Source organism: Convolutriloba macropyga, chromosome 3 (genome assembly GCF_964194025.1).
Source record: "Convolutriloba macropyga chromosome 3, txConMacr16.3, whole genome shotgun sequence".
Taxonomy (NCBI): Eukaryota; Metazoa; Xenacoelomorpha; order Acoela; family Convolutidae; genus Convolutriloba; species Convolutriloba macropyga.
This window is the reverse complement of record NC_134470.1, coordinates 12672967-12687344: the sequence shown is the minus strand read 5'-3', so window position 1 is coordinate 12687344 and position 14378 is coordinate 12672967. Positions and strand designations below refer to the sequence as shown.

Sequence of the window (14378 nt, the reverse complement as noted above, 5' to 3'; positions counted from 1 at the left end):
CGGCGTCGATAACTACTCTACGTTAGAAAACCTGCCCGGTAAGTATTAACCGGCCAATCTTTTTTCCTATTTGGTAGTGGCTCCTCAAGTATTTGGTAGTGGAGCTTCAGATGACACGAAATATAAGCTATTTTTTCTGTCTGTTTCGCCCCGCATCCCCAGCTTGGTCGGCATATAAAATTTATCTGTCCGCAAGCGCACGTGTTTTTATGGCTGCGAAGCTGTGAACTGAATGGAGCTATATTGCAGTTCTTTTCACACAGCAAAGCTGAAAAACAAAATTTTTTGAATAACTTATTCCTTTCACTAGCGGGTTTTTTGCGCGTGACAACCTTTTTCACTCCCCTAAGCCATTGTTTTTAGCTCATTTGCGTGATTAAATTTTGATCGTAAATGCCTTAACTCAATCAATAAGATAATTTTTGCACTTTAAATTTAAGTTTTAAATGGATTGGTTTGGAGTCAAAGGAATTCATATGTGTTATAAAAGGCCATAAAGAAAAAGCTTCTGTGCAATGAGTTGGCCGGAACAAGTTTTATTAAAATTTCTCTGAATGTTTTTTGCAAAATTTTTTGATTGGCGTCGCTAACTTTTTCAACTTTTATCTATCAACTTGTATCTGTTCCTATATCTTTTACACGGCAAGCAAGTTTAATTAGAACGTGCTATAAAGCCACACATAATTTGGAGGGGTCAGAACAGATCCAACATCAATTTTGTCTTTCCCATTATAGCCCCGCAAAGAAAAAAAACATTAAAGCATGTTCACCTTAATGAGAGTACACCCTATATCGGGTCAGGTCAGGTCCAGTTCTTTAGTTGAGAGGCGTTGCCTCTGAGACCAGCTCCATCGTGCCAATCCATATCTCATTTGATTGTGCGGATGTCAACCCAGTGCCTTTCTAGTCTTCTTGTTAAGATGTTTTGACTGGGGCAAGAAATGACCTCTTCTGCAGATTGTTCCAGTTTTTTAGCCGCTCGCACAGTAAAGCAATTCCGTCTGCTTCAATTCTTGTTTTTTTTTACATCAATTTCTACTGATATCCTCTGGAGATCCTGGCGTTGGGCTCCAACAATCTGTCACTCCAACTGCCATCGTAATATTAGTTTGTACAATTCTATCAGGGTGCCTTTTTCCGTCTGTGAGCAGGCGTTGGAATACTCAGTATCTTAGTCTTGATCCATAAACCAATTCTCTCCACTGGCTGACTAATTTCGTGGCTATTTCCTAGACATTTTCGGTCAAATTGACATGTACTGTCATGTGCGGGTACTAATATTGATTGCAATAGTCAAAATGGGGTCAAATGGCCAACTTGTACTGCTGTAATGTTGCAGAAGCACTTTTTGTTAGGGCAATGATCCCATTGGTTGCTTTAACTTGGGTGATTATATGCTTGTCAAAGTCTAGTTTGTTGTCTATCCAGATACTCAAATCGTTTTACGCGTTGGCTATTTTCAAATTAACACCATTTAGGGCGTACTCGATTGTTGGCAAAACGCTGGCGCTGGTGATTGGCAAATAGATGCATTTCTCTTCGTGATTTTGTAGTAGAGTTTCTCTTGACGAAATTTTCAAGGCGTTTGAGATCCTTTTGTAGAATTGTTTTGTTCAATGTGTCAATCCGACGGTAGAGCTTGGCGTCGCTTGCGATGAGTAGAATGTTTGATTTGGAATTCTCTCCAATGGTGTTTATATGCATGATGAACAATATCGGCGCAAGAATTGAAATTCTGGATCCAGTCGAATGCGTTTCCAGAGAAGCCACTGATTTCAATTTTCGAAGAATTCCGTCGAAGAATGACATTGTCAGACGCTTTCTGAAGTCTAGATGAATCAATTAAGTGTCTTTCCAATGGTCCATATTATCAGTCCAGTGGTCAATTGCGTCAAGGAGTTGGAGCTGTGTCGATTTGCCGCCTAAAAATCCAAATTACCTTTAATCAAGGATTTGACTGTGGCTGAGATATGACATACTACTCGACTCACGTTTTATTCTCTCCATGATCTTAAAGCTCACTGATGTCAGGCTTGCAGGTCTGTAGTTGTCAGGGTTAGACCTTTTCCCTTTCTTGTATTTTGCCGATATTTCCGCCTCCTTGCAGTCATTTGGTATTTTGTCTGTGTCCCATGAGAGCTGAAGTATATGAGACAGTGGCTCCTTACTGTACCTCCTGACTTCATAGAGGATTCGTGCAGTTCTTCCTTTTGTCATTTGCAGAAGGTGTTCCATCAGGTTTTTGCATGCTTGGTATTCCTTCCCTGCTCCTAAGTCTTCTGTTTAAAAGGTTCCAAAACTATTTTGGGTTTTTTCCATCTGCCAGCGACACCTCGATGTCTTGGCGAATGGCCGCTGCCCTGTTCGACTTTCTGATCTGGTTTCTGATTTGGGTATACATTTTGTATCTGGCCCTCGACTTGTCTGTCAAGTAGATCTTCCACATCCTGTTCTTGCGTTGCAGTAGAGACAGTGTTTTTGGGTTCTGGTGAGGCCGGAATTTGCTTCCTTTTACCTGAAATCGGCACGAAGCGTTCAATCAATGTGAACATTCCGGCTTTGAACAAACACCAACCAAGGTCCAAATCAGTTTGGTTTGTTTTGTGGCCAGTCCTATGAAATTGATTTTCGCATTTCTACATAGTGGGCTTTCTTGAAGTTTGGACTGTCTGTATTTGTTTCTTCACCGACCGATATCGCAAAGTCGGCTTGGATATGTACATGATGACTTTTGCCCAAAAGATTACTATATTGGATGCTACTCGCAGTTGATGTTATATCACAGAAAGATTTCAAAAGCTTGAAAGATAGTCAAATGGATCCAAATCAACTGAGACTTCTTAACATACTACCACTACCAATGTTCATGCAACTAAATGACATTCTACTTTTATCGAAATTGACAGAAGACGATAGCTTTTTACCAATGCTGAAACAAAATTCAGAAAAAGGGAGAACAAATGAATTATTCAAGCTCCCGAAAACCAGAACTGAAAAGGCTAGAAATGATTTCTTTTTCCGTACATGCAGACTAGCAAATCGAATAGAAAAATACTGAATTTAATACGAAAAAAGCCTTAAAAATCGAGTTTTAAATTTCATGTGGAAGTTTGTAAACGAGCGATTCGACGAAAATAACATCTGTAGCTGGCATCTATGCTGTGACTGTCAGATCTGCAGAAATAATAGGACAATTTTCTAAGACGACGACTGGGACGAAAATCCCTTCAGTGAAAACTGTAAATCCCCAACAACAACAACAACAGAGGAGGAGGTCTAGTAAAGAAGGCTGTGTCAATTGTGTTAGCCTTCAATTAAGCTTGATATCACTACTAAGCTTGGAGGGGCACCCTAAACGTTGACCGGAAAAAATATTCATAAGCCGACTTAACCCAAATATATTTAAACTTTGAGTTAGCTTATTTAGATGGGGCAATTTAGCGAATTTGATTGAAAAAAAATCAAGTTGAAAGTTTTTGTGTATTTGCATCGGAATGAACTTGATGTTTTTGTTTTCAGATTTTGAATGAAATGTATTAATAAAAGCATGATCGTAACTATATTAGGAGCTACGGCTTCTGGAAAAACGAAGCTTTCCTTGGGTCTGGCAGAGAGGTATGCTGCCGAAATTATATCGGCGGATTCAATGCAGATATATAAAGGACTAGGTGAGAGTTTGTGATCCTTAAAACTGATCTTTTCTGTTTGTGCTCGCAGCTCAGATGCATTTTATTTGCAGCAACAATAAAGTTTTTTTAGACTTTTTGTGCTTTACAGAACTGACGTTTTTCGCATTATTTTTTTTATTGCTCTCAAACGAAGTTACAACGTTCTAGATACAACGACCCTAAGCAATGCAAATTGGAGACTTGATAAGCAATTTATGCTCCTAGATTTCTGTCTTGGGTAGTCTGAGATCATGAGACTACGAGTCTTAGCGGAATTCTTAATGCAAAACGGATTGTGTTACGCTCTGAGTTTTTTTCTTAGTGTCCTTAGGCAGTTTTTTAAGACCACATACTTATGGCAATTATCTTGTAGCTATTTAGATGCTTCTCAATGCAATTTTAAGTGGATGGAAATACGGGTAATTATAGCTTCCCTTGAGTTGTTTCGAATGCGTCCTACCATCTTTTGGATGATTTATATACGTTTTAACTTTTTTCTGGCTTATATTAGGGAGAAAACGGTTTTGTAAATGAAATCGATTTCTATCAATATTGTTAGTTACTACCAAAGATGTTACTTGTGTATAAGGAATTAAATAAATTTTAATTAGGGTGTTTTAGGAAGATTTATAGGGTATTTATTAGAGAGTTCTAATGAACTGAATCTCGGTGTTTTGTGGATCGTATCTTTCCTTAAATCTCTACCTCCTCGGGTAGTATTGGTCCATCGAAAATATTCGTTAATCTCACTTAAGTATATTTGCAATAAGTAATTGGCAACGGCTTTTTGACTACAAGTAATTCTTTTACAATATTGGCCAAGAAAGTTTAAAATGTTAATATTAAAGTTTTTAAGGCAAATTTTATCTTGGTAATTAATTATCATGTCACCTGGTTGTCTGGCATAAACATAAACCATTTATATGTTGCCCTTGGATAAACCAAGGACTACGGACCTGGGTAAAAATTGAGAACCAATATGGCCTTGAACTAATTTAAGGCAATTATTTAAGGAATTATTAAGTCTTAAAAAGAATATCACCGTGAATGAGGGAGCGAAACGGGCACCTCACATTATAAAAGAGCTCTGTCTATAGAATTTTTGTAATTTTTCTACAACCCTGTCCTCAATGTCGCAAAAAGTGGGAGTCATGGTAAAAAAAATAATTCAAACCAGCTCTTTACTGTCCAATAAGAGAAGAGAATAAACTTTTCATGCACACACATTAAACGTTATACTAAAAAAAACAATAACCCATGCTATGGAAAGTAGCCCAATTGAACAACAAAGTAACAAAAGTTTTCAACTGGCCAGCCTTGCGTGCGCACTTTGTGCCATAACTGGTCAGGGGCTTCCGGATGACATTCCAGTGTGTGAGGCGTGCCCGTTTGCAGTGGTTACCATCACGCGTAGTGATATTAGGTTGCCTGAACTACAGACTAACTATTCATTACTGAACAACAACAAAAGCCGAGAAGTTTCCTTGACAAAAATGTTGCAAAATGGAGATGCCCAAGAGGCACTTTATTTAGGGTAGAGAAATTGGAAGTTTTCTAAAATATGGTGATGTCATTCGAGCTCTGCGAATCAGTAGTTCAAATAAGATATATATAGAACCAAGTCCGAAATTTCTTTGCGTACCAGACAGTAACTATGATTTAGTGTAAGCTATTAGCAACGCACAGGATGAACATACAAGCCGCCAGGAACGACTCGCTGTAAAATTTGGAAGCAGCAGTTTCTTGTGTTCTGCCATAGCCACCGTGCAGATAACATAATCTGCTGGTCATCAAATCAGGCGTCAATATACTTAGGAGAAAAATAGTTGTTCAAAAGGCCCATAGTTACAGCCAGTATAGAGAGCCTCAGAATAACGTTGTCCCTCTTTGTTACGGGGAAAGGATATGCAGTCACAGTGGCAGTAAATGTTCCCCGTCAAAGTCGATAGGCAGAAACACCTTATGTTTGATTGATATGATTTGTAGCCGCAGAGCGATAGCTCGGGTTAATATTGGCCTTCTTTTGGTTTTTTTTACAATGCAAAGGATTTGAATTCTATTGGGATGCTGTCTTTTTGACTCGAAGAGTTATTGGTGGAGCGTTATTGCTGGACACCGTTATTGGTGGAGCGTCTTTTTTGATCGGTAATTTTGTTGCAGTGTATTTGAAACAGGAAGTGGAATGCGTGAAAACAAAGTGTTTAGGTCAAATTGCTGCAAAGCAGAGAGAAGAGAGAGTGGCTTTCTTTTCATGCTATATTTATGAGAGAGCGAGAAAAGTAGGCGTAAAAAATTTTCGTTGCGAGCGGATTTTAATCACGTGCGGCATTTGCAAAGCAATTTTTTTAAAATTTTAACTCCAATTTCATCTGTCAAAAATGTTTGTATCGTTTACCCAAACCAGTAACAGTGCGTTTGAAAGCTTTTTTTGACCATCTGAAATTTAAAAAAATGATGTTTTAGATTTAGTATTGAGCTATTTTTACCATATTGTACTTGTTTCTAGTAGCATTTAGGGTGTTCTGTGGTTCAAATTAGCGTTTTTAATGGTTTCAGTTGGCCTCCGATATAATTGTTTTTAATTATGAATTTGAGTTTTAAATTTGATATTTAAAACTCAAATTTGATATTTAAAACTCAAATTCTTGGAGTATTTTGTTGTTAAATAAGTTTTTGCCAGGTGCTAGGTTGGCAAGAGCCTGAAGAGAAGCAGTAATAAAAGTTATTTGCCCAATTATTTGCCGTGTTTGCCGTTTCAGCATTTGTGGATAATTTTGTTCAAATGTTTGTTTTACATTTTCGTACATTATATTATATTTCTCTATTGTATTATCAGTATATCTCTATATGACATATTTTTGTCGCTTCTTCTGTCAATTGGCAGTTGTTTATTGAATGCGAACTAACTATGTGGATCGAATTTTGCCATTAGTTAATTTGGAGCCCCAATTCGTGATGAATTTTTTATCATATTCTTTATCAGTTTTTGTTTTCAATTGCTTTTTCGTTGTTAATAGGCCTGTTGTTGTTTCAAATTGATTAGCATAATCAATCAGGAGATTCATTATGTTTGGTTAGTCATTTTTCTACTACGAGTCGTTTTTGGAAGTCTTTCGGTTATTTTTTAAGATCTGTTCACACATTTTTTTGATTTTTGAAGTCAAATTGGAGTGATTTATTTTGGTCACGCCGAAACAGGAAATAAAGCGAAAAAGCGAGTGGAGCGACGTGAAATTTGTTCACTGTAAATTTTAAGTAGAGTGAGAAAAATGTGTTAAAAAAATTTGCTTTCTCGCTAGTCGTTTTTTCACATGCGGCATTTTCACATTGATTTCTACTGTTTCTTCATTTTTTTGGATGGGTTTCTTTTCTAACTAGTTTTCCTAATCCAATCATTGTCCATTATCGATCTAATTTTATATAGTCACTGAAAATTCTCTGAATTGCATGTCAGGACTTGTCCTGCTGTTTTTTTATTTCGTCTTCAGGATTTTTGTTACGACCATTTTTGTTCATTCGTTCATATAATTTAAATTGAATTGCGTGCGTGACGTGATTTTTCGCTCTTGGTGGAGCGAATTTTTTGTTCATTCGCGTGATTAAGTTTTCGGTCACATGTGACTTACCTTACTCTCAAAAATGACTCCCGCACTCTTAATTTGACTGTTCTTAATTTGACTGTTCTTCACTTTATTTCAGAGAGATAAAATCAGGTGAGCGTGTGACACTCCAATGGAAGGTTATTTAAGAGCAGCTAATAGAAACAGCAATAATTTAAACATATTACTAATCAAAATCTCACATCTCATCATCAAAAAAAATGTTTTTTGGTCTCTTTCTTTTAGTGTCTTTTTGAGACTACATATCCACAGAGCTATTTTGACTATTTTCCGGCAATCTACCAACTATGTTTTAAAAATTGCGGTTGTTTAATTAGTTAAAGATGGTAGCGAAAGAACCGAAATCTCACCAATATTGTTTCTTAGTAACAGCTCTCTACGGAAGCGCAGCTGCAATAACCAAATGAAATCTAATCGGAATTATTATCATTATTTACTAGATCCCTTCTGTGAATGGAATCATCAAGGCGACTGTAGTACTAAGGCGGTGTGGGTCTTTTTATGCCTTAATAAGAACTGCCAATGTGAGTATGTTGTATAAGTTGCGACGACGAAAAAAGTGTTATTCAAAATCAGCCAGTGTTCAACGCACACGTAATCGAACTATTGTTGTTGCGGTCAAAACTAATATTTTAAATTTTTTATATCAAATTATTAGATCGTTTTATGATGAGTATATAGCTATGCCCTCTACCGGCAATTCTCAGTTGCTAGAGCGACGGAATTGGGTCAAGTTCGATCAATAATGCATTTTTAATATTAGAAATAATGTAAAAACATACTAAAATGTTGGAAAAAATAATATTTAACCTTGGTGCAAGACCGTCAAGGTCACTGGTGTATATTTCTCATATGTATTCTCATTCCCTTATGCGGTGCTTTCAGTTTCAATAGTTTTCATCTCAAGGTCACAACTTTCGTTTCCGATAGTCGGGTGACCTTGAAAAAGTGCTGTATTTTTGAAGTGCTCTAGCTCCTAGGGACTTGAGTTTAGGACCATGAAAGGGGGGGTTGGGCATACTTTTCACTTGATACTCTAACCATTGGTGCTAGTCTCGATGCTCATTTCGTTCATCGACTTTGCAACTTTACCCTGAACGGCGGATTTTCCCTTTTTCGAATTCCATCTAGTTTTTGCCATATAATTATACGATCAATCAGTTGCGTTGTGTCAATACGCTTTCTAAATGTCACGAGCAATGCCAAAATTATGACAGCTTTTGATATGTGGGCGAATTCATACTTTCCATTTCAGTTATGAACAAACTTTAGTTAATATTTGAATAATACATTAAGTTTTCCTGTTTTAAAGATTGTTTAGATGTCAAATGTTGTGTCAGAAATGTTTTACGTTAGTTTTTGATGAACCTTCAATTATCACGCCATATTGCTATGTTTAACGTTCAACTTCTCTACATAATCATTGTCTTAATATGGTTAATTTCATATTTACTTAATAATTTGCTATGTAAACAGATTAAATTCCTGAACAGAATACTCCCTTTAACTATAAATGTCAGTTATGTAATGTTTAATTACCACTCGTAAATGTCATCTGGTGAACATATTACTAACAGAGCGAGCATTAGTGTAATTGGAGTCAAGTTGTATGACTTTGAATTACGAAATTCAAGTTATTTTCTTAAAGTTTTGCAGAAAATCCTAAGGAAATTACAGTCAAGAAAAGTTTCTAAAGCTTTAAACGAACCAGAACGTGCGTAAAGATATTTTTAGTTTTTCACTACTAATATCAGCCGTAACATTAATGGTCCGTATTCTCCCCGGACATTTAAAAAGATAATATTTGTTATTTATTATCAAAATGTTCAAGAAGTCGACAAAATCTCAGAAGGTTGCCAAGAAGTGGATGCCTTCTTCATCAGAACAACAAGCATCTTCCCAACAAAAAATCATCATTCCATTCAGACGTGGCCGTCAAGAGCACTCTTTGGACTTGGTTAATTTGAATCAGAAGTATGACCAACTCAGAAGAAAAAGAGAAGAGTTGATACGATTGTTGAAAGGAAACTATCGTCTTGCTCGAGCTAGATCTGAAGTTGACGCATAGTTCGAAGAAGAAGACAAGTTACTCAATCAGCTGAGTAAAGTAGAGGCCAAACACGGTGGGACTGGTTGCTCTGAGGTAACAGAGAAATGTATGGACTATAGAAGTCGTCTAACGGATCACAAATGCTACATTTTGAATCTTTTCGATCTAAAAGCAGCAGCATCAGAAAACAGAATGGTTTCGTTTGGAGAAGTTTCAGTCTCCACATTCACCACATTGGCGGAAGATGCTCCAAATGAAGCAGTTCTAACGGACAGTACCCCTCAGGACAATGGCGTAAACCTTGTGAGCAGTGGCTCACAGAAAGAGAAAAGCGACAGGCCGACTCAAAACACAAGTCAAGTGGGTAAATCTGGTAATTACTCATTGGAAAACAAGCTTGCAAGAGAGGAGGAGAAGAGATTGCTAAAGCTCCAGAAAGTTGAAGAAAGACAGGAGAAGGCCAAAAAGAAGGCCAACATCGAGTCCAAAAAGCTTCAAATGGAGTTTGAAAGAAAGCAAAGAGAGCACGAAGAACAGATGAGACAAGTTGAGGAAAAACTTCAACTTCGCTTGATGGAAGCCGAATTAGAAAGTTCTTCTGGAGAGACTTCTGACAAATCTAAACAATCAAATGAAACAGAGTCTGATGACGAATTTTCCCCGAAAGAACTTCACGAGGAATACGATGAGTACGCAGAAAACCTCAAAGTTCAACTGCCAGAAGTGGAGCGTCCATCAAGTTCTTTTTTAAAGACAGATAGTTATTCGAATCGTTTAACAAAGTATCAACAGCAGTACAGTTCAGGAGAAGATATCGAAAATCCATTTGAGCAGAAAACAAGAATTCAAAGTACACCTCTGGGAAGCAGAGATAGACGATTTTCACCTGATAGATACGCCTATTCAAACTCATTCTTGTCTCCAAGGGACAACGGTAATGATATCTTTTCACAACCAACCAACAATGGTAACAGAAGTTTGCCAAAATTAAAATTGCGCGAATTTGATGGTAATCCATTGGATTGGCCTGAATGGAGTGGAATGTTTCTGTCTACAATACACAGCAGCAGTATTAGTCGAGACGAGAAAATGAGCCATTTGAAGACATTGCTTGTTGCCTACATCGTCAAAATTCGAAACACAAACGACAAAGTTCAGTAAGAAACCTGATTTCAAGAAAAATCCAAAGCCCAGCGATTCAGCCTTCAGTTCAAATGACGATAAAACTCGGACCGAAAACAAATGTCCTATCGAAGGTTTAAATCATAGGGTCTGGAACTGCGATAAGTTCAAGAACATGAAAATAGATGAACGATACAATGTCGTTAAAGAAAAGAAGCTATGTTTTTGTTGTCTTGCTGATAACCATGCAGCAAAAGACTGTCCAAGGAAAAGAAATTGTGGCGTTGATGGCTGTGAGAAAACCCACAACAAGTTGCTTCACTACAAGAAAAGGTCGAAAAACTTGAAACCTATTAACAAGACTGAAGTGACTAATTTAACCAGCAATGTGGAGTCAATAAGAGGTTTAATGCAAATAGCACGTGTCAGAATCTTCGGAGATGAAGGACAGTTCGAAGATACTCTTGCTGTTTGTGACACGGGGTCCACTCAGACTTGGGTGGATGAAGACTTGTTAGAAAAGCTTGAAATACGTGGAAAACCAGTGTCGTTAAATGTTACTGGAATTCACGGCACACAAATTACAACATGCAGAGCGGTTCAGGCTACAATTGGGCCGGCTAACTGTATGCAGGACAAAGGAAAGCTACTCACAACTCCCAGTCAAAAGAACTTGGAAGTTGGAACAAGCGTTTACAGTGTCCAGGAGATGAAAGAAAAGTATCCCTACTTGAAGTGTGTGGGTTTCAAGCAGATCGATTTGAAGAAAGTTGCGATCATTCTAGGCCAGAATGCTTATGAACTGATTCGACCCGTTGAATACAAAAATGGCAGTGAGAACAAACCGTGGGCTATTAAGTTACCACTTGGATGGACAGTCAGTGGTCCAGTTCCAATTAATCAGCTAAAACTCAGCGCAGCGTGTCATGTAGCCAACATTGACGACATGAAACTAGCTGAAGTTGTCAAGAAGTGGTGGGATATGGAGTCCTACGGAACACTTAAAGTTGCCGACAAGAGAACAAAAGAAGACAAACTAGCCACCGAGATTCTAAATTCAACGATCAAATTCAACGGCGAACGATATGAAGTTGGTTTATTATTGAACGGTGAACAAGCAGCTTTATCCAACAACTTTTCATCAGCTTTGGGACAACTTCGAGGGTTGCAGCGTCGATTACAGACAGACGAATTACTTAAAGTAAAATATACAGAAACAATTAACTCACATCTTAGTAAAGGATATATCTCAATTCTTTCTAGCAGCGACTTGGCAGCAACAATCAATCAACAAGTCTGGTATGTACCACATCACCCAGTTTTGAATCCTCACAAACCCGACAAAGTGAGGAGAGTATGTAACGCAGCCAGTAAATTTCGCGGGAAAAGTCTCAACGACATGCTTCTAGCAGGTCCGGATTTGCTAGCCAGTCTGATGGGAATCTTGGCACGATTCCGAGAGAACCGATATGCTTTGAGTGCCGACATTGAAGAAATGTTCCTTCAAGTTGAAGTCAGACCGGAAGATCGAAAGTTTCTACGATTTCTATGGTCAGATGAAAATGACCGATTAGTAACGTATCAGTACAATAGACATATATTTGGCGCTAAATCGTCTCCAACTTGTGCAAACTTTGCGCTACAAAGATGTGCAACGGACAATGCTGAAAATTCAGATCGAGCTAGTTACATAGCATGCCATAACTTCTATATGGATGATCTACTTGTCTCGATGCAGAGTCGGGAAGAAGCTGCTGACGTCAAAGCAGAATTAATTGCTCTTTTAGCAAAAGGTGGTTTCAAACTAACTAAGTGGGCTACTAATTTTGATGAAGATGAAGTACATGACAAGGCCCTGACGATTCTTGGATTAGAATGGAACAATAAAACCGACACGCTGAAAGTATGCAGATGTTTACAGTTTAAGCCTGAAAAATATTGGACCCAGCGAAAAGTGCTATCAATTGTCTCTAGCGTTTTTGATCCTTTGGGATTTCTAGCTCCATTTGTTATCCGTGGAAGAATAATCCTGAAAGGCATATGGCAGACAAGAGGACAACAATGGGACTCATTTATCGACGAGAAGCTCAGTGATCAATTCTCGGATTGGGTAAGAGAATTGAATGCCGGTGAAGTGTTTGAAGTCAGCAGATGGTATGAAACGTCGAGCGAAAACATTCGAAATGAGTTACACGTTTTCGGTGATGCTTCAGAGGACGCATTTTGTGCGGTAGCATATCTTGTAACAGAAAACAATCAATCAGAGCGTAAAGTATTCATTCATTGATTCTAACGGTGTCCTGAGAGCAAAAAGACGACTGAGGAGAACTAATTTACCATTCGAGACAAAACACCCTGTTATTTTGCCTAGCAAACATAGAGCAGTCGAATTGTTTCTGAGCTATCAGCACAAAATTTTTCATCACGAAGGGGTGGAGTATATTCGGAACGAAGTACAGAAGAAATTTTGGATATTTGGATTAAGAAGCGCGCTGAGAGCAGTGAAACACAATTGTGTAACATGTCGACTGTTTACTAGCGGTAAAACTCCACAGATGAGTGATTTACCGACACACCGAGTGACGAATAATGTCCGACCATGCACAAATACCGGTGTCGATTATTTCGGACCGTTTGAAGTAAAGATGTTCAGAGGTACAATGAAGAAATGGGTGTGTCTCTTTACCTGCTTGAGTGTTAGAGCTGTTCATCTGGAACTGGTTGACAGCTTGGACACTGAAGCTTGCATTGGTGCTGTTCATAGGTTCATTGCAAGAAGAGGTCAACCTCAGTCAATAATCTCTGACAATGGAACAAATTTTGTTGGAGCGGCTAGAGAGTTCAAGGAAGCCTTCCAGGAGCTCAGGAAAGACGAAATAGCAAGTAGACTGGCAGAGGAGAGCATCAAGTGGACCTTCAACCCGCCTGCAGCTCCTCACTTTGGAGGTGTATGGGAACGTCTTGTGAAATCTTGCAAGAAAGCTTTGTACAATATTCTCGGCAAACAGAGCTTAACTGAAGACAGACTTCGCACAGTACTCTGTGTAGTTGAGCAGTTAATGAACAACCGACCACTTACGGATGTTAGTGGAGATGTCACCGATTTACAGCCACTGACACCAAACCACTTTCTGATAGGTCAAATTAGCATTAATTGGCCAAATGCGTTGTTTTCTGGAACTACTGCGAGTTATAGAAAGCTGTTCAGAGGTCAACATAGCATCCTAGTTGCCGTATGGAACCGTTGGATGTCTGAGTATTTGCCATGCCTACAGCAGAGGACGAAGTGGGCCAAGGAGGAACTTATCGAGCCAAAAACTGGTGACCTGGTTTGGATAGTCGATAAGAATGTGCATCCATTCAACTTCCCGTTAGGAAGAATTCAAGAAGTTCATAAGAGTGACGACCAAATAGCCAGATCAGCGCTAGTAAAAACTCTAACGGGTAGCTACAAAAGACCTATTGTGAAGTTGATCACTGTAAATTGTGACCGCAAGTGATGTTATTTTTGGATTTGTGACCAAAAACTGGGCCGGCTATGTTGCGGTCAAAACTAATATTTTAAATTTTTTATATCAAATTATTAGATCGTTTTATGATGAGTATATAGCTATGCCCTCTACCGGCAATTCTCAGTTGCTAGAGCGACGGAATTGGGTCAAGTTCGATCAATAATGCATTTTTAATATTAGAAATAATGTAAAAACATACTAAAATGTTGGAAAAAATAATATTTAACCTTGGTGCAAGACCGTCAAGGTCACTGGTGTATATTTCTCATATGTATTCTCATTCCCTTATGCGGTGCTTTCAGTTTCAATAGTTTTCATCTCAAGGTCACAACTTTCGTTTCCGATAGTCGGGTGACCTTGAAAAAGTGCTGTATTTTTGAAGTGCTCTAGCTCCTAGGGACTTGAG

The 14378-nt window shown here is 38.3% G+C and overlaps 2 protein-coding genes across 3 annotated transcripts in view; both read left to right on the top strand.

The window, feature by feature from the left end:
• Positions 1–14378, top strand: part of LOC142335950 (uncharacterized) — a 390664-nt gene that overhangs the window by 220396 nt on the left and 155890 nt on the right. The window lies entirely within an intron of this gene.
• Positions 1–14378, top strand: part of LOC142335951 (tRNA dimethylallyltransferase-like) — a 237720-nt gene that overhangs the window by 220397 nt on the left and 2945 nt on the right. The window contains exon 2 of one of the 2 annotated variants that reach the window (XM_075384366.1): positions 3523–3668. In XM_075384366.1, coding sequence (XP_075240481.1) covers positions 3527–3668 — 142 coding nt within the window. In that variant the 5' untranslated portion in view covers positions 3523–3526. Of the gene's footprint in view, positions 1–3402; positions 3669–14378 lie in introns of those variants that run through there. The other variant, XM_075384367.1, reaches the window with a different exon arrangement.